General features: G+C 44.1%; 1 protein-coding gene across 3 annotated transcripts in view; it reads left to right on the top strand.

The window, feature by feature from the left end:
• eif4e2rs1 (eukaryotic translation initiation factor 4E family member 2 related sequence 1) overlaps positions 1-20,247 on the top strand; it is a 93,208-nt gene that overhangs the window by 61,562 nt on the left and 11,399 nt on the right. For all 3 annotated transcript variants that reach the window (XM_056300387.1, XM_056300386.1, XM_056300385.1), the window contains 2 exons: positions 14,490-14,642; positions 17,806-17,942. In XM_056300387.1, the coding sequence (XP_056156362.1) occupies positions 14,490-14,642; positions 17,806-17,942 (290 nt within the window). The remainder of the gene's footprint in view (positions 1-14,489; positions 14,643-17,805; positions 17,943-20,247) is intronic.

Below are 20,247 nucleotides of genomic sequence, written 5' to 3'. Positions count from 1 at the left end.
AATCTGCTTATCTACATCAATGATGTCATCATCTTCTCGAAGACCTTTGAATAACATCTGGAACGGCTGCAACTGGTGTGTGATTGGCTCCATGAGCATGGGCTGATGCTGAAGCCATCAAAGTGCCATCTGATGAAAAAGATGATGTTGTCTCCGTAGTTGATGGCAAAGTAGACCCCTTGCAGTTTGCTTATCAAGCTGGCAAGGGTGTGGCGGATGTAAAACTCTGTATCCTCGATAAAGTATATAAGCACCTGGAGAAACCCAATTCTCATGTGAGTCTTTTATTTGCTGACTTTTCTTCGGCTTTTAACAAGATCCAACCTCACATTTTGATCAAGTGGCTTGCTTCTTATTTTAATTTACCTGATCAGCTTTTAATGCTGCTTTTAAACTTTTTAACAGACAGAACCCAGCAGGCTTTAGTTAATGGAGTTATGTTCAATATCCTGGCCTGAAACAGGCTCACAACAGGGTTGCGTTCTTTCCAGCCTGCTTTTTATTTAGTATACAGACAGCTGCAGGTCTTCTAAAGAGGGTAGCTACCTGGTGAAATTCTGACGATACCGCACTTTTGTCTGTTCTTCAGGGCTTGGAGTCAGATCACGGTTGTGCCCTACCTGCCTTTGCTGATTGGTGCGATGATAACTTCCTTGACCTTAATGTATCAAAAACTAAGGAACTGATCATTAATTTTAGGAAGAGCAGTGATAAACCCAAAGCTAGCACTATGCATGGTGAAGATGTTCTAATTGTTGACATTTATAAGTACTTGGGAACCGTGTTCGACTCCAAACTCAAGTTTGATGTGAACACAGATTTCATTGTCAAACATGGAAAACAAAGAATTCACTTAACTCCTTTAGTGTGTGTAAAACCATCTCATGCATTTTCTACCAGTCATTTATTGAAAGTCTTTTAACTTTCTCCTTTATTTTTTTTGGTTTAATGGGTTGCATGTGAAGGACAGGAACAGCCTAAACAGTATGGTTAAGGTCTGTTCCAAGATAACCGGAGTCCAGCAGAGAGACTTGTGCTCTCTCTGGGAGTAACATGTGGCCCACAAAGCAAAAGGAATTATTACAAATCTGACCACATCCTGTCCAGTGAATTCACTGTAATACCCTCAGGACGTCGCTATAAAGCGCCCCCTAGGAAAATGAATCACTATTCTAGGTCCTTCATTCCTTCTGCTATCAGGCTGTTAAATGCTGAGAACAGTAATTTTAAATACGTGGCTTTATATTGTTTTAAACCACAATAGTTGGTTTATACCTTGTGTGTTTTTCACATGGCCTGTGGGCCTGAACGTTCACTGAATGTAGTGGTGGAATGTAACATGCATTGCATCTTGGGATGCTTTGTTTGTTTGTTTGTTTATTTATTTATTCTTTTAACTTGTGTGAATTTATATCCTTCGCCTGGTCCTCACGTGTGTCTGGCCACACGAGGGTGACAGTGTGCATCTCTTGCCCATGTACTAATCTGTCTGTTGTCTCTGACATACTGCTGATTGCCGCTTGTCTGTGAGCTTGTGTATGGTCTGGGTAGATTGTAAAACTAAATTGCCCTTCTGGGATTAATTAAGTTGTCTGAATCTGAATCTGAAAAAGAAAGTTCAGTACCTAGGGCATCTGGTATCAGCTGAGCTTTAAATTCCTTGGAGTCCACATCAGCGAGGACCTTTCGTGGACATTAAACACCCAGGCCCTTGTGAAAAAGGCCCAACAATGCCTGCATTTCCTGAGGAGGCTGAGGAGCGCCCGTCTACCACCCAAAATTCTCACCAACTTCTACCACTGCACCACAGAGAGCATCCTGACCAGCTGCATCTCAGTGTGGTACGGCAACTGCACCTCAGTAGACCAGAAAGCTCTGCAGCGGGTCGTCAAGGCAGCCCAGCATATCACCGGTACCCAGCTCCCAGCCATAAAATACATTTATCACAAACACTGCCTTCGAAGGGGTCTGAGCATCAGCAGAGATCCCACCCACCTCAACCATGGACTGTTCTCCCCCCTGCGCTCTGGGAGGCGCTACAGGAGCCTCAGAGCCCGCACTACCAGGCTCAAAACCAGCTTCTTTCCACAAGCTGTTGCTCACCTGAACCTGGCTACCCACTGAATTTCTGTAGATATTTTTAAATACTTTGTACTCTTGCTCTCTTTTAACTTATTTTTAGCTTTTGGTCTTCATGTGTGTATAACTTATATTGTGTTTGCTGTGTTTGTCTGTGTCTGTCTTGCACTGATTGGTGAAGCCATAGCCCTCATTTCATTTTTAACATGTGCCTGCACATTGTTTTTACTGACAATAAAATTGAATTGAATTGAATTGAATTAAAATGCTGATATGTTGGGCCTTCTCTAAAGTCAAAGAAGTCCCTAAGAGTTCCCCTCTGCCTATAACTGTATGCATCATGACTCAACTGGATACACTCCATACTTTATAATGTATGACAGACAGATTCCCAGTTGACCTGGTCTTTGGGCTGTCAGCGAATGAGGACCAATATGAATTCAGTGAATATACCCATACTCTTCAGGACTGTCTGAAATATGCTTATGACAAGGCCAACCAGATGTGTAGGCAAACCAAAGAACAGAAGAAAAGACACTATGACCGCAAAGCAAAGTGCCAAGTGTTCAAGCCAGGGGGACAGGGTCCTGATAAAAATATGTTACATGGAAGACAAACAGAAGCTTGGTGATAGATGGGAATGCCAGCCATTCTCGTAAAGAAACAGCCTGGCATACCCGTGTACGTGGTTTGGTCTGAAGATGGAGTGAGAGAAAGAGTGGTCCACCATAACCTTCTTACTCAGTGCATGTTTTTCCCCTGTGGCCCCAGCAGGAGGCAACTAAGGGAAGTGAGCCAAAAGCAGAAGCCAGCATCTCATGCAGTGGATCAGAGGATGTGGAAGATGGTGATCCTGAGGACCTTGAGGAGAGTGCAAGTGGAGCCCAGACTGAAGGGTTGGATGTCATGGAGGATCAAAGTGAGCTGGATGAGGGAGAAGGCAAGTCCCAAAGAACTACTTCAGGAAAAAGGCAGGGGGGGAATGGACCAGCCCACAAGAGCGCATTCCCCCAGAGCCTGTAAGGAAGAACCCCGCGAGAGACAGACACCCTCCCAACAGGTTGTCGTATCAGTCAATAGTTGTGGAGTTGAAACTGCTCAGCAGAAGATAGACGGAGGATGGATGCTGTGGTAGAAAGCCAAAGCAAGAAAAGAGTGCTGCTATTAGACACTGTGTATGACACATGTATTACACTTCACATACCAAAAATATGGTGCCAATTGTTATGGGTGGCTTATTTTGTTGTCTGATGGCTGGGACGCCATCAAGCAAAGAGGAACAATTTATTGTTATTTCTTTCATGTAGTTGTATACACAAAAGAAACGAAATTAAGTTTCCCCCAGCCCACAGCAGTGTGACACAAAAGACAAAAACACACATCCCAAATTTCCCAAAAACGACACCACCAAAAACAGAGAACAAAAAAACCACAAAAAAAAACAGTAACAGTTAACAACACAGTCCAAAAATGCCTCTGTCCAGAGAACGAGCGCCAGCCAGGATGACTGTCGGAACTGCCGGTCTGCATGGGCTAGGTGTAAGCTCTACTGCAGGGGGTAGGTGTAAGGAGGTAAATTAATTAGAGTTGCCACCAGGGGGCGCGCTCGTTGTTTTACTGTTTCTGTTCTGCTTCAGCTGTTGTGGTTGCCCTTTTTGGTCGTTTGTAGCCATTTTAGGTCACAATTCTGTTGTATTTCTGCAAGGTAGGAAGTGAAAGTCACACTCATGAATCTCGCTAGATTAGCCATCCGTGTAGTTTATTGGACAAATATGAATGCAGAGAAGTTTATTGTTGTGTACTGCGGTTACTTTTAAAAAGATGTTTTTATTTTTGTAGTTTATTACCAATCTTGTGCCAATGTGGTGGCTTTGAATGTATGGCTATTTTATTTGAAAATTATTAATCACTTAACTGGAGCTACTACTACTACTGCTGCTGCTGCTGCTACTACTACTACTACTACTACTTTTAGCTGCTCCCGTTAGGGGGCGCCACAGTGGATCATCCATTTCCATCTCTTCCTGTCCTCTGCATCTTCCTCTGTCACACCAGCCACCTACATGTCCTCCCTCACCACATCCATAAACCTCCAATTTGGCCTTCCTCTTTTCCTCTTCCCTGGCAGCTCCATATTCAGCATAATTACTTACTTACAGCATAACTACTTAACTGGAGCATTCCTGAAAAATGACCACTGCCTAGGTTAAAGACTGTTAATGGACAAGATTTTGCATTTTAAGTACCAATTCTGTTGTATTTTTGCAAGGTGACAAGCGAGACACAAATAAAGAGAGGCACTGGACTGCTCTTCCACTGCAACGAAACGACTCCTATGTCTGTTCCTCATCCCACCTCCGAACCAACTAAAAACAAAAAAAATATAGTATTTTTGATAGAAAGGGGAGGTGTGAAATGGGTCTGTAGTTTTCAACCTGGGCTAGGTTGAGTGTAGGTTTTTTGAGCAGCGGGGTGACCCAAGCTTGCCTAAATGCTGTGGGGAACACACCCGTTGTAAGCGAGGTATTGATGATGTGTGTGACTGCGGGGTTAAGTGCGGGAGAAATGGTCTGTAGGCGGTTGGATGGTGTTACAGCCCTAGTGTCGTGTGTCTGTAATTTTCCCTCTCCAGGTAATGCCCCACCTCCTGTGGAGCTGCTGATTGAGCCCAGGTGATTCCAGTCCTCATCAGCTGGGTATAAGCCTTGGAGAGAGACGCCCAACAGCGCCAGTGGGCCATTGTTGGCAACCAGTGAGCGAGTTCTTGTGTCAGTACTGTATACTCCTTGAGAAGGAGGGTGAAACCTGTGTTAGTGTTCTTGTTTCTTTTCTTTTTTGGTTTGATCTGAGATTGTTTTGTTATCCAAGCCTGTTTACATTACATTACAGTCATTTAGCCGACGCTTTTATCCAAAGCGACTTACAATAAGTGCATTTAACGTAGGAAATCAGGGGAACTACTAGTCATCAGAGGTCATAAGTGCATCTAAACAAGCATCTAAGAGCCAAGCCAGTGCTAAAGTAAAAGTGCAAGAAAGATATTTTTTTTAAAATGAGTGAATACAATAAGTGCTAAGAACAAGTAACAGGGTAGTAGTTCTTAAAGAGGTGAGTTTTCAACCTGCGCCGAAAGATGGGCAGTGACTCCACTGTCCTGACATCAGGGGGGAGTTCATTCCACCACTGTGGGGCCAGGACAGAAAAGAGCTGTGACCGGGTCGATCGGCAGCAGGCAGTAGAGTGAAGTGGTCGGACGGGGGTGTAGGGCTTGACCATGGCCTGGAGATAGGAAAGAGCTGTTCCTTTCACTGCCCTGTTGGCTAGCACCAGAGTCTTAAACTGGATGCGAGCAGCTACTGGGAGCCAGTGTAGGGAATGAGAAGGGGAGTTGTGTGGGGGAACTTAGGGCGGTTGAACACCAGACGAGCTGCAGCTTTCTGAACAAGCTCCAAAGGTCTGATGGCCACCGCTGGGGCGCCAGCAAGGAGGGAGTTGTCGTAGTCCAGCCGGGAGATGACCAGAGCCTGGATCAGGACCTGTGCCATCTCGTCGGTGAGGAATGGGCAAATCCTCCTGATGTTATAGAGAAGAAATCTGCAGGAGCGAGCAACCGATGCAACGTTTTCGGAAAAACGACAGTTTGTCGTCCAGGATCACACCCAGATTCCTCACAGTCCGAGTTGGCATCACCACGGTGTTGTCAATGGTGATGGCCAGGTCTTGGTGCGGGTTAGTTAAGAGTCAGTGTTTTCGTTGCCTTTTTTCTATATATATTGACTTCGGGTTGGTTTTTACACCTGTTTCCGCCTCCCACTTTTCTTATTCCCCTGGGACAATTTTAATTTCTTTGTTACTTCCCCTCATCCCCTGGCCCTTTAATGGGGAATGTAACAATTGAGGGCTTGTCCAGGATTTTTTTTTTTTTGAATAAGAGTTTGAAGGTGGATTCCTTGTGTGTGCAAGTCGTTGCTGTGTGTGGCATGTCTCCAGTGGCGGGCGCGGTGAGTATTGTAATTTGTTTGGTGTCTCAGACAGTTTCCCTGGTTAGAATAGGGGAGTGTCCAGCTAGGCTGTGATCAGTCTTTCCATCAGACACTCTTTTGTTATTTTGCCTTTCTTGTTTTAGGAGTAATCCTGGGTGGGGACAACGTCCTCTGGCGGGGGATAGGCATTTCGAGGCTCAGGCCACCAAAGTTCAGCCTTTAAAGCCACCCTGAGCCCGGCACGCTCCAAGAAGATGGATAGGTGAAGTTCCAACCAGGCAGGAACCGGGGAAGTTAGTCTATTAGGCTAATTGTGTTTTATTTCCAGCTTGCCATAATTTGCCAGTGGTGGACGTGACTTTAAAATTGTGAGGTTGAGTGGCTGTAGCAGAGGCTAAATAACATTCAGACCGTGTGTGGTGTTTGTTGTTTGTTCTCTTAGCTATGGCTACTTTTGAGTCACGTGTGTCTACTCCTGGTTCTAAGTTGGCTGCGCAGTTAAAAGTCCGTCTTGCTCGCCTCCAGTTGGAAAAGGAGGAAAGGGAAAGGGAGAGAGAATTCCAGCTTCACAGGGAGTTGGAACTGAAGAAATTGGAGGCAGAGACGTTATTAAATGTGACAGCTAGAGGTGCAGTATGAACGGAAAGTGTCCACTCTGCATCACACTGCAGTGTTGGCAGACGAATTCGCGCTCACACACAAAAGCATTTTTGTGCCACGTAATATTTCCTCCCCCTGTGGCGGCGACTCATGAAATGCTAACCTGCATATTACCCAAGCTTCACGTGCCGGTACCCCTCCAAAACCTAAAGTGGAAAAATGGTGGGTTTTTTTTGCCATAGATCCAGACATTTGGTTACCCATTGTGAGGCCAAAACCACATTTGGCAGGCAGTCGTGTCCCAGATAAGAGGGAATAGGGAGGGCCTAAACCAGCCCCATAAGCAAGAGGTGAGAATTGCACACCTCGAGTCTGCCGTCGTTGTCCTCACACGCCAGTTCCATGCAATGCAAGTTGAGGCAGAAAAGCTTCGTTTGGAGCTGGCGAATCAAAAGAGGAAAGAGATGGAGCAGCTGAAGTTTGTCTGCGAAAAACTCAAAAAAACCCAGAAGTCCCAGCGGGAGATGAAGCTGCTGCTTGACATGTACCACTCAGGGCCCAAGGAGCAGAGGGACAAAGTCTAGCTCATGGCGGCTGAGAAGACCAAGGCAGAGGAGGAGAGGCTGAAAGACCTGGAAAAGAGGGAGCAAAGGGAAGGCAAGAAAATGGCTGACAGAGGCCCTGAGGAAGATTTGCTCTGTAGAGGAGCAGATCGACATCCTCAACAAGAAGCTTTCAATAGTGAAACAGGAGGATGCCATGCTCAGTGAGATGGATGTGACATGCCAGACACTTGAGAAAATGAAAGAGCAAAACATCCGACTGATGCAGCAGCTTGGGGAGAAGGATGATGCCAACATCAAACTGAGTGAAGAGGATTACCCTCTTGAGTATCAACCTAGGGTTTGTATTCATGGGAGGGGGTGTTACGGCCCTAGTGCCATGTGTTGTGTACAATTACCTTCTTGTATACAAACCTAGGGTTTGTTTTTATGGGAGGGGGTGTTATGGCCCTAGTGCTGTGTGTCTGTAATTTTCCCTCTCCAGCTAATGCCCCGCCTCCTGTGGAGCTGCGGATTAAGCCCAGGTGATTCCAATCCTCATCAGCTGGGTATAAGCCTTGGAGAGAGACACCCAACAGCGCCAGTGGGCCATTGTTGGCAACCAGTGAGAGACAGCCAGTGGGCTATTGTTGGCAACCAGAGTGAGAGAGCGAGGCGGCCAATTGGCCATTGTTGTCAATCAGAGAGCGAGCACTTGTGTCAGAGGAGGAGGTGGATTGAGGAATGAGTTAAAAGCAAAAAACATTTTTTGAGCATCGGTGGTGCCACAGATCGTGTTCTGATAGTAAGTGGTCTTAGCTGTTCTTAAACTGGAGGAGAATGATGCTAGGAGACACTGATAGTCACTGAGGTCAGTGGACTCTGGTTTTACACCATTTTCTCTCTGCTGCTCTCAGCCCCGCCGTTTGCTCTCTGATGATCTCAGCCATGAACTGGAGAGGGGGGGAGGTGTTAGGTGTTATGAGCAGGTTTGGATGCTATAGGGCAGAGATCATCAAGAGAGGAGGCTAGTGAGGAACAAAGTGTGTCTGTAGCCTCGTTGACAAGGAGTGAAGAGAATTCATTATGAGGAGGCATGGAGGCCAAGACCTCATTGGAGAGCTGGGTTGGTGTAAGGGACCGGATGTTTCGATGGAAGGAGACCATTTGTGGCAGTACGTGAAGATGTTCCAGTAAGGAGGCTGTGAATGGAATAAAGTGGTCTGACAAATGTAGGGCGTTGACAGTTAGATTTTCTGTGGCGCAGTTCCTAGTCAAAATCAGATCCAGAGTCTTGCCCACTTTGTGTGTGGGAGGGGTGGGGACCTGTTTGAGTCACTTAAAAATATATCAAAACTTAGAGTATTCATATTTCAAGCTGACTCTGAGAAACTGGTTCAATGTATTCATCCCAAGTAGGTTAGAGTACTTTAACGCTCTGGTATGTAGGATGACTTTGGAGACTGAGAAGAGGAAGCGAGTGAAGGCAGGGCCAATGATCAAATGGTGGAAGTTGAAGGATTTCCAGGATTACCCAAACAGTCAGTAGGACGTCTTCAGCTCATAAGAAATGAGAGAGCCCTTACACAAAAATGGAACATATTACTCTGGTACTGAAATCACTTTATTTGCAAGGAAGGAAGACCAGTCTCCTTCCTTCCTGATGACACACCAAGTACCTTTCTAGCTGTCTACTTCACTGTTTCTGCAGTGGTTGCCCAGCCATCCAGCAACTCTTCACTACCACCCAGTGTCTGTCTTAACTCCTCCCTGAACTCCACACAACAGTCTTCCTCCTACAACTTCCACCATTTGGTCCTTGGCTCTGCCTGAACTTGCTTCCTCTTCTTGGTCTCCAAAGTCATCCTACATACCACCATCCAGTGCTGCCTAGCTACGTTCTCCCCAGTCACCACCTTGCAGTCTCCAATCCCTTTCAGATCGCGCCTTCTACATAAGATATAGTCCACCTGTGTGCACTTTCCTCCACTCTTGTACGTCACCCTGTGGGCCTCCCTCTTCTTGAAATATGTACCTTCCACATTTCTCTCCCTGACACCATACCTACCCATCACCTCCTCATCACCTCTGTTCCCTTCACCAACATGTCCATTGAAGTCCGCTCCAATCACCACTCTCTCCTCCTTGGGTAACCTCTCCACCACGTCATCCAACTCATTCCAGAATTCTTCTTTCTCTTCCATCTCTCACCCAACTTGCAGGGCATATGCACTGATAACATTCGTCAATACGCCTTCAATTTCCAGCTTCATACTCATCCCTCTATCTGACACTGTTCACCTCCAGCACACTCTTGACATACTCCTCCTTCAGAATTACCCCTACCCCATTTCTCCTCCTATTTGCACCATGGTTTGAACCCACCTCCGATGCTCCTGGCCTTACTCCCCTTCCACCTGGTCTCTTGCACACAGTATACCTTCCTTCTCTCCATCATATCAGCCAGCTCTCTCCCTTTACCAGTTATAATAATAATAATAATAAATCAAACTTATATAGTGCTTTTCTAACACTCAAAGTCACTTTACAATAAACGGGGTGAAACAAGACAACAGATACAGGGGTGGATGGGAAGGGGGGCTCCGAGAGGGAGAAGCGGCAGCTACACTTGACGCCAGCAGTACTCTCCCACTTAAACAGATACAAAAAGGGCAAGAAAAACAAAAAGCAAAAGCACTGTAGATGTTGATTTTCTGTGGAGGTTTACTCCCGTAGCCTATTCCTCTCCCGAGGTATAAACTTGGCAGTGGCACTATTTAACCCATAGCTGGTCATGATGCCAACATTCAAAGTTCTGACTCTCACCTCCACATTCCTACCCTTCCTCCTCTCCTGCTGCCTCTGGACATGCCTTCCCCCTCTTCTTCACCCAACAGTAGCATAGTTTCCACCGGCACCCAGCTGGCCAACAGTACCGGTGGCAGTCGTTGGTAACCCGGGCCTCAACTGATCCAGTGTGGAAATTTCAATCCGGTATGGAAATCTGGATCCAGTATGGAAATTCATAAACAAAAACATTTTCTCTTGACTATCCCTCAATATTACATTACTCCAACATCACTCCATCCCATGGGAGTACAATAGATGTTAGATTTAACAATCTAATCTAATCTAATCTAATCTAGCCATATTAGCCACGCAACATGCTAACAATGGACCTATCTCTTGAATGCAGACAAGCCAATGGCAGTGGGGTACCAAATGCATGCGGGAGCTCACTCGGCCATCTAGAGCTAATGACTCCATTAAGTAGCATCAGAGTTGCATCAGAAGTCGTGGTTTTTGTGATTTTTATGGATATAAATTGAACAAAAATGGTCAAACGATGTGCATGGGGTACATGCAACACTGATACGGGGTATCCTGAGAGGATAGGCAATGGGGTATATTTTATCCCATTTCCCTAACCAAAACAAGATAGAGCCAAATGTGTCCTGTGGATTAAGCTGTGTGGCAGATCACACAGTCAACTCAACGTAACGAAGATAAACAAGAATGTCTACATATGTGTCACGCAGGTACAGGGTAATGCTAGCTAGTTAATAAAATAAACTAATACATGTACATATCAGTGCCTGTCCAGGATTAACGTTAGTTAATTGAAGGTAAATTAATTTATCTTACCCTGTGGTGTACAAACAATGCTGGTCCTGGATGATGTTATCTGCAGTCATGATGATCGTGAGATGAGACTTTTCCCTCTTGCATTGTGTAACGGGGGCAGTCCTATGCTGTTCTTTGCTGGTCAGCCTGCTGCACGCCCGTCACTCTCATCATTAGCTCTGCGTTGTGTTCTATTTTCGGTGGGGTCCCAGGTGTTGTGGGGGGCCCTCAGTCTCTCATCATCATCATCATCATCATGATCAAGGAAGGAGGGGGGACACACAGGACTCTATTTGGCCCACCTTGCCATTTATTTTGGTTTCAAACCCTTCGACAAACGTCCAGTCCTCCAGCGGGAGCGGTGTTTCTTACGGACGTGGGGGTCGAAGTTCAACCACTGCCCGGACTTCACTCGTGTGCATTAGAAGGAGAAACCGTCCACGGGACTCCGATGTAAGAAAGGATAAACAAGTATTTTATCCCACAGCTTGCAGTATCTTCTTACAGGGATACTCAAGGTTACGTTCTCCTCAACCAGCAAAACTGTCCTACCGTAAGAAACACGCGTGGCTCGGCTCGATTGCTGCTTGAGACTCCTCCCACAAAACAAAAAATGGCCTCTCCCGCGTTCCCTCTTCCGTGTACCCACAAGACCTCTCTCTTAAAGCGACAGTACACGTATATGACGGTCGTTGTAAAACATACATAAAAGTAAATAATGACATAAAATAAAATGTAGTAAACACAAATAACAGCACACAGACAGGATTTGGTTATATTTCATACTCAAACAAAATAAAATAAAAACATTAATTTTAACCTGGTTACAATTGTGATCTGTAAACTCTCACCTCCAATTTTTGCTTGTCATCCACCATATCTAGTTTTAAATGTTGTACATGTCCCTCAATAGCATAGTGAAGTCCTTTTTGATGGCTTCTAGATGAAATCAGGTCCTTTTGTCTCCAAAAGTTATGTATAGCCTCTTGGGATATAGTTTTGATACCGATAGCTGCCATTGTAACGCTCTAGTCAGCCCGGGTAGCTTATCCGAGTTAGCAACAGTAATTAAGGGGGCGGGGCTTAGCAATAGGTCCATTCAACAGGCTAACCTGCTCAATAAACAGTGTCTTCGTTCGGCTTGTTCCATGTTTTTCAGGGGTTGCCACAGCAGATTTTATAGTTTCCATTAGTACCATGTGATGGCATAGCACCAATGCCGGCCGTTGTTAACCTGCCCCTTGACCGATTCGGTATGGTCATGTCCGAATTGATCCATGCCTTCATCTCCTCCTGCCTTGATTACTGCAACTCACTCCTCTATGGCATCAGTGCTAGCTCTATCAAGACACTCCAATTGGTCCTGAATGCATCCGCCTGAGTTTTAACTTTCACCAAATCCTGGCACCACATCACCCCAGTCCTAAAAGACCTCCACTGGCTACCCATATCCCACTGAATCAGTTACAAAATCCTGGTTCTTACTTGTAAAGCCCTTCACAAACTGGCTCCCCCATATGTCACCGATCTCCTCTCCCCCTACCAATCCTCTCGGTCCCTCAGATCCACCTCAGCCTCCCTTCTCTCTACCCTCAGGTTGAACCTGGGGGTAGCTCCCAGCCTCTGGAACTCACTTCCCCAAATCATTAGAGACTCAGAATCCCTCCCACTCTTCCAATCCCGTCTCAAGACACACCTTTTCTCCATTGCCTTCTCGTGCCCCCCCCCCCCCCGTCCGCTCATACACCCCTGGTCTGGGGCAGGCTGGGGACTGAGCCCTTGACCTGCATCTGTGATTTATGTGATTTGTAATGTTTGTTTTTCTTTCCCTTTATATCTGTCCAAGTCAGAAAGTACTGCTGGCGTCGTGTGTGGCTGCCGCTTCTCCCTCTCGTAGCCCCCCTTCCCATCCACCCCTGTATGTCTGCCCCCCTTCCCATCCACCCCTGTATGTCTGTGTTATGTTCATCTGTCATCTTGTTTCCCTCCATTTATTGTAAAGCGACTTTGAGTACTAGAAAAGCGCTATATAAGATTGATTTATTATTATTATTGTTATTATTATTATTATGTCAATCCGCATACTGATATGGCAAAATTTTATGTCAGATGTCATTCCTGACACAACCACTAACCCTACGGATGGGGGCACAGGTAAAAAAAAAAACCCCTGCTTTGTACTGACCCTCGTACAGAAAGTAGTCCAAAGTAAAATGGTTCGCACACACAACAGTTTTTCAATTGTTGTGGGAAAATTTCCATCAAAAATAAAAGAGAATCCAAAGGATATTCACTTCCTCAAATAATTGGAGGACGTAAAGACTTTTGTGTTGGTTGGTGCAGCCAACAGTGGAATAATTTGCGCGCTTTGCTCTTCATGCCTTTGACATGTTTGTGTTACCGGAGCCGGTGTTAGTGAGGAAACAACAATGGTGGACAGCAAGGTGGATTCTGTAGGTTTTTAGTAGTCAGGGACCGTCAGCCTACGAAAGGGCTGGAAGGAGGTCTTATGTTCAACAGATTTCTTCATGATGTCATCAAGGAAGCCAAATCTAAATGAAAGCTAGTAAAAAGATAGAGCAGGAGAAAAGGATTTTTTTCCTCGTAGTTTGGTATTTTCTTGACACCCCGGGCACACATTTATGTAGACAAGACATGAAAAGGTACATTTTGCATAATATGGCCCCTATAAACGATTGAGTTTAAAATAAACGATTCTTTCGTTCCATAATTTCTGGGTAATATTGAATATTTCATATGACAACTAGCTCTCTGCAATTTGCTTTTTTTTTTAATTTTATAAATATTTTATCCCCTCCCCTCCCCCTTTTTCTCCCTAATTGTACTTGGCCAATTACTCTATTTTCTGAGCTGTCCCGGTCATTGCCCCACCCCCTCTGCCGATCCGGGGAGGGCTGCAGACTACCACATGCCTCCTCCAATACATGTGGAGTTGCCAGCCACTTGTTTTCACCTGACAGTGAGGAGTTTCACCAGGGGGACGTAGTGCGTGGGAGGATCATGCTATTCAGTTCCCCCTCCCCCCTGAACAGGCGCCCCGACCAAGCAGAGGAGGTGCTACTGCAGCGACCAGGACACCCACATCCGGCCTCCCACCCGCAGACACAGCCAATTGTGTCTGTAGGGACGGCTGACCAAGCTGGAGGTAACGCAGAGATTCGAACAGGCGATCCCTCTGCAATTTACTTTTGTCAGCCATTTTGAATTTTTAGAAAACATACTTTTACAATCGTCTCTTAAGACTGTTGATCTAGTCATGTCCAAATCTGGCATGCATAATTTCCGGATGCCCATGACTAAAAGGCATCAAAATATTTTTAGTACTTTTTATTTGGTTCCTCACAGCTAATCAATTTTAGGGCATGGTACAAATTTGAAAACATCCATCAGCTAATATTTGCTGAATGAGTAAATATAAATGGCTAAAAGACATGGCCCCTATCAACCAATCAAAAGTCAGCAGCGCATAGATGTTCTTATTTTGCCTAAATATATCAGCATCATAGAGACCAAATATGCTACAGGGATCACACTTTCACATAGGTCCATATCACATAAGTGTCAGAGGTTAATTGCCACTTGCAGCTTTCTTCTATATATGTATTTTTATTTATCTATTTTTGTCTGTCTGCCTGTCTAGGATGAGGCTAACCGTAGTGGAGGTAAATGGATAATTCGTCTTCGTAAAGGTCTGGCCAGTCGCTTCTGGGAGAACATCATCCTTGCCATGCTGGGAGAGCAGTTTATGGTGGGAGAGGAGATCTGTGGCGTGGTGGTTTCCATACGCTTCCAGGTATACATAGTATCACTACTGCAGTGATATTACTACTACCACTAATATGACTACTATTATTACTACTACTGCTACTACTACTATTACTACTACTATCACTATACTGTTAAAGTGCCAGTACATTTACATTACTCGTTTAGTTTGGGTTTTTTTTATCCAAAGTGGCTTACAAGAAAATTAGCAATTAGCTGATAAATTCAAGTGTTACCAACAGTTATCATAGAACACTATGTATTGATAATATTCATACCAAGCAAGCAAGCAAGGAAAAATTTATTTATATAGCACTTTTAAAAACATACAGTTACAAAGTGCTTTACACGCCATACACCAAATACAAATAGATACATAAAATAGATTGAGTGAATATAAAAACATGGCATTGGGAGTAACAGAACAAGCTAAAAATGAAACAAAACAGGAGTCGGGGTGGGAATCTATAAAAAGGCTTGCCTGAAAAGATGGGTTTTTAGAAGCCGCTTAAAACAGTCCAAAGATTCAGCAAATCTAATGGTTGGGAGAGATTATTCCAGAGGCTTGGGGCTAAAACTGCAAAGGCGCAGTCACCTTTTGTTTTACAGTTGGAGTGAGGGATGGATGAAAGACCAAGGTTTGAGGATCGGAGTGGTCGGGAAGTGGAATGAGGAATGAGAAGATCAGAAATATAACTGGGGGCAAGATCATGCAGTGCTTTAAATGTAATCAATAAGCGTGTATAAGTTATTCTGAATTTTATGGGAAGCCAATGGAAGGATGCAAGAATCGGGGTAATATGGGACCTACAGCTAGTTCTGGTTAGTAGTCTAGTTCTAGTTAGTAGTCTCGCAGCTGCATTCTGAGCCAACTGTAGACGATTTAAAGTAGCTTGGTTGAGGCCAGAGTAGAGGGAGTTACAGTAATCTAGACGGGAGAGAATTAATTTTTCAATATCCTTAAAAGACAAAATATTTCAGACTTTTGCAATATTTCGTAGCTGAAGAAAACAGGATAGGACAAGCTTAGAGACATGGTGATCGAAAGACATATTCTGGTCAAAGATGATACCAAGATTTCTAGCGGTAGGTTTGATGTTTGAATGAAGTGGACCAATAAACTGAACAACTGCAGTGGCAAAGTTCTCAGGACCAGTTAAGAGAACTTCAGTTTTGTCAGGGTTTAGATGGAGGAAATTAAGGGACATCCAGTCTTTGGTGGCAGCTAAGCAATCATGAAAGGAAAACAGTTGATTCAGGTTATTGGGGTTGGCAGAGAAATAGATCTGAGTATCATCGGTGTAACAGTGGATTGACATGTCTTGAAAGTGACTAAACAAATGACCCAGAGGAAGTATTTATAAAGAGAAGAGGATTGGCCCAAGGACAGACCCCTGAGGGACTCCACACAGTAGGGGAGCTGACGATGATACAAGATTGTTAATACAAACATCAAAATATCTATTTGTCAGATAAGAGCGAAACCAATTTAACGCTGTACCAGAAATGCCAACCCAGTTGCCAACGACATATTACTACGTCATTACATATAGACAGTACACAATACGTATTACTACACATAGGCAGCACATATGACACTGGGGATGGAAGCCTTGGTACAGCCCTCTTAAGTACTTGCTTTGTTTTTTGTTGTTGTTTTTTGTTTTTCTCAGTGTGTCCGGTTATTAAAACGTGATTACTTTCACTTCAGAAGAACTTTTTAACATTAGGCAGTTTACTCCATATATGTCTTGATGCATGCTCAATAATACAGGTAAGAAAATCAAAGAAAGTTGCATCAGTTCATCTGGACGCAACATTCAATGAGAGACTCTGTCAATAAACGACACGTCCAGATGAACTGATGCAACTTTATTTGATTTACTCCAGATAGATTTTCACCAGTTCTCACCAACCCAGGAAGTTTTTTGAGATCTTTTTTGAGTTTTTTGAGAGATCTTAGTTGGAGGAACAGCAGCTCCCTTTGGGACATGGAGGCGATGCAGACAGGGGAAGCGGGCCGGCGCACTGCTCAGGCTCAGACAACAGGGATTTCGATCTGCACTCCCAGTGATTCACGTGGTGAATCTCAACTCCATACCCAACAAAATGGACGAGCTGCTTCTCCTCAATGGAACAAACAAGGACTTTGCATGTTCTGCTGCCCTTTGTTTCACTGAAACCTGGCTTAGCAAATCCACCCTCGACAGCGTATTACATCCTCCGGGCTTCTGCTTACACCAAGCGGATCACGTTACAGCACTATAGGGAAAAGCGAAGGGCAGAGTAATTTGCTTCTACATAAAAAAAGGTTGATGTACAGATGCCAATGTTAAGTAAATACTGCAGCCCAAACTTGGAGTCATTGTTCATAGACATTTTATGCTTTTGTTTGCTCCTGAGCCATACTGGAAGTCCTGAAACTAGTGAAAGTTTTGAAGGCCCAGCATGAGAACTGCTGGCCCTGCTTAGGCAGTGCAGCAAAAGTTGTCAGCTAACACCTTCTAGTTTGGTCTGCCATGTGCAGTACATTTAAGCTGGTACCAACATTTGATTGGTCAATAAATGTGACAATCCAAAGTAAAATGGCCTCCCCCTCCCTGTTAAGTTTAATACCAGACAGAACTGGTCGTGATTCTTAAGGTCCTGGTGGTGAAGTACAGATTTGAGTTTCACCAAGAGATATTGCAGAGAAATTATGACTAGATAAAATGTTGTGTCAGCACTCTTGTGCTTTCGTACAGGTAAAGAAGTGAGAGAAGCTAGAATTATTTAATTTAATGAATGCTCATAAAATCATATAAATCGCAATATCACATTTATGAAGAACAAAATCTGAGAGTGTACAGCCAGCAGGCAAGGCATTGCTGGCCCTGACAGCCCGCCACTATTATTACTACTATCCCAACTACTACTATCACTATAACTCTTACTACTATTACGACAATGTCTAATTGTAAAAGTAGTAGTTGTAGTACTTCTACTGCTATTACCACTACAACTCCCATTGTATGACCACTCTAATTACAATGTGCATTGTAACAGTGCAGGTTTCTCAGTATATTTTCTGAATTATGTCTTATCGTGTGTGTGTGTGTGTGTGTGTGTGTGTGTGTGTGTGTGTGTGTGTGTGTGTGTGTGTGTGTGTGTGTGTGTGTGTGTGTGTGTGTGTATGTGTGTATGTGAGACAGGAGGACATTCTCTCTATCTGGAATAAGACAGCCAGTGACCACACAACCACATCGAGAATCAGAGACACTTTGAGACGAGTTTTGAACCTTCCTCCCAACACCATCATGGAGTACAAGACTCACAACGACAGCATCAAGTAACTGCATGTCTGTCTGTATGCTTGTTCATCTGTGTCTGTCATTAATAATGGACAGGATACATGGCTAACTTCCTTAAAGCTCCTCACAAAGACCTATCAGAGGTCTTTGAAAAAGCTATTAAATGTTCAGTTTATCCACAGGGCCCCCCAGTGACAGAGAGACTAAACAGAAATGCTGACGTTCTGCAGTGAACGTCATTGAGGACCACTATTTGGAGATAAAATTGAAAATTGTTGAAGTTTCTGTTTACACACAGGGTTTAAACAGATCAGAGACAGGGAGACAAAAAGGGGTCCTCGCTACAACCTCCACCAGTCCCCCTCTGCCGCATGTTTGATCAGCTTACATAGTTAATGATGCTGAATCTGCCTCTGGATGGGGGTATGACCTCAGATCATTTGTTCCTTTAACTGTCCTGCTGGAGAATGGATGAGAAGTGACTCATTGTGTAAGTCTGGGACATACCTAGATTTACCTCCATGAAGTTGGCCCCCATGTAATCAGAACACAACTAAAAATGTTATCATTCATTTGTGCAGTGTTTGTGATGATTTGTGCTGCAATTTTCTTTGAGAAATTAACCATTATATTTTGCAGGCTGGGACATCACCCTGCACCCCATTATCATCCAAATTGTTCAAAGCTGGTCTCGTTTGTTTGTGCTCGGTTTGTGCCTGTTTGTACCAGTAAAATTGACTTTTGTGCTCTTTTAGTTTTTCTGAAATGAAAACAATATTTTGCAAAAAGAGTGACGCAATTCTGAACCCCATTGTCATCCAAATCTACCCAAACCAATGTTGTTCATTCGTGCCCGTTTGTGCCGTTGAAAGAAACATTTGTGCTCTTTTAATTCTTCACATATATGCCTAGAACAATACTTTTTAAATGTGTGACTTCATTTTGTACCTCATTGTTGTTGTTTGCACTACATCAATGCCATTTCTGGAGACTCGTAATTTAGTAGGCATGGCTGCCCCACCTCGCTCAGCCAGCACTCAGGAATAGCCACAAAATGTATCACTGAAGGTTCTGGCGTTGCATTTTAGGTATCAGGAAGCCGTTTTGTCAAGCCCATGTGCTGCCAACAGAAATAAAGATTAAAAGGTAAATCTAGGCTTTGTGTGTTCAGTTCTCCAGTGGGTCCTGGGGAACAAAAGCTTACCTATATTCCAAACTTAAAATAATAAACCAGGCACTATTCACATTATTAGCAACACTGACTGCAATGAAAATGAAATTGTCCCTTGCGTTTCTGTGTTTATGCTGAGTGGCTAATGAATTCATCAGAATTTTTGAAAGACTGCATCGACTCTAGAAATTGTGAGTCAAAGAATCTTGCCTGCCAGCACAGGACATACAACGTACATTTAAGCATACGCACAGCTTTGTGGTTGGAACATGCTCTGTGTGCAGGAGGTTCAGGCTGATTACATTAGGTAATTTTTAAATTTGCTGAGTAATTAACAAATAATTCTTATTTTGATCAGATGCCAAGGAAGCCAGCTTGTCCTAAAGATGATGTGTAAATCATCTTATCTGTTAGGGAAGATGTTGTTAAAGGCCAGTGTATAGCACTGTCCACACCTGAGTCAGCTGCTCCATGACAAAATCTCACCATAGTCTTTATATACATTTGTTAAATTGAACAGGCACAATACATGTGAAATCCTGGGCTACAATGATGATAAGCAAAGCAGTTTTACAATTTACAGTTTCATTTAGCAGACGCTTTTATCCAAAGCGACATACAGCTGAGAGTTACACAAGCTAGGATCTAGTCAGGAGGTGACAATGCAAGTAAGTGTAAAAAAAAAAAACTAGGTTCAAGTCCAGTAGGCTGTAGGTGTCAACAGGCAGTGCACAAAGGCAAATGTGCATAGGCACGAATTTTATGTATTCATTTATTTATTTTAATACCGTCAGGTGTGGAGGTGTTGGAGGAAGAGCTGGGTCTTTAGCTTCTTCTTAAAGTTGGAGAGGGTCTCAGCAAATCGACTGGAGTTCAGTAACTCGTTCCACCACTGGAGAACTACAGAAGAAAAGAGTCTGGCTAGTGACTTAGGGCCCCATTGTGGCGGAAGTGCCAGGCGCCTTTCATTGGCAGAGCGTAGTGAACAGCGGGACTAAGTGTAGACCTGAATGAGGGAGTTCAGGTAGGCTGGAGCTGTTTTAGTTGCTGTTTTGTAAGCGAGCATCAAGGTTTGGAATTTGATGCGGGCAGCAACTGGGAGTCAGTGGGGGGATATGAACAGCGGGGTGACGTGCTGTTTTGGGTTGGTTGAAGATCAGACTTGCCGCCAC

This window comes from Lampris incognitus, chromosome 20, assembly GCF_029633865.1.
Source record: "Lampris incognitus isolate fLamInc1 chromosome 20, fLamInc1.hap2, whole genome shotgun sequence".
In the NCBI taxonomy this organism is placed as follows: domain Eukaryota; kingdom Metazoa; phylum Chordata; class Actinopteri; order Lampriformes; family Lampridae; genus Lampris; species Lampris incognitus.
The sequence above is the reverse complement of the archived record's forward strand: the minus strand, read 5'-3'. Positions and strand labels throughout refer to the sequence as shown.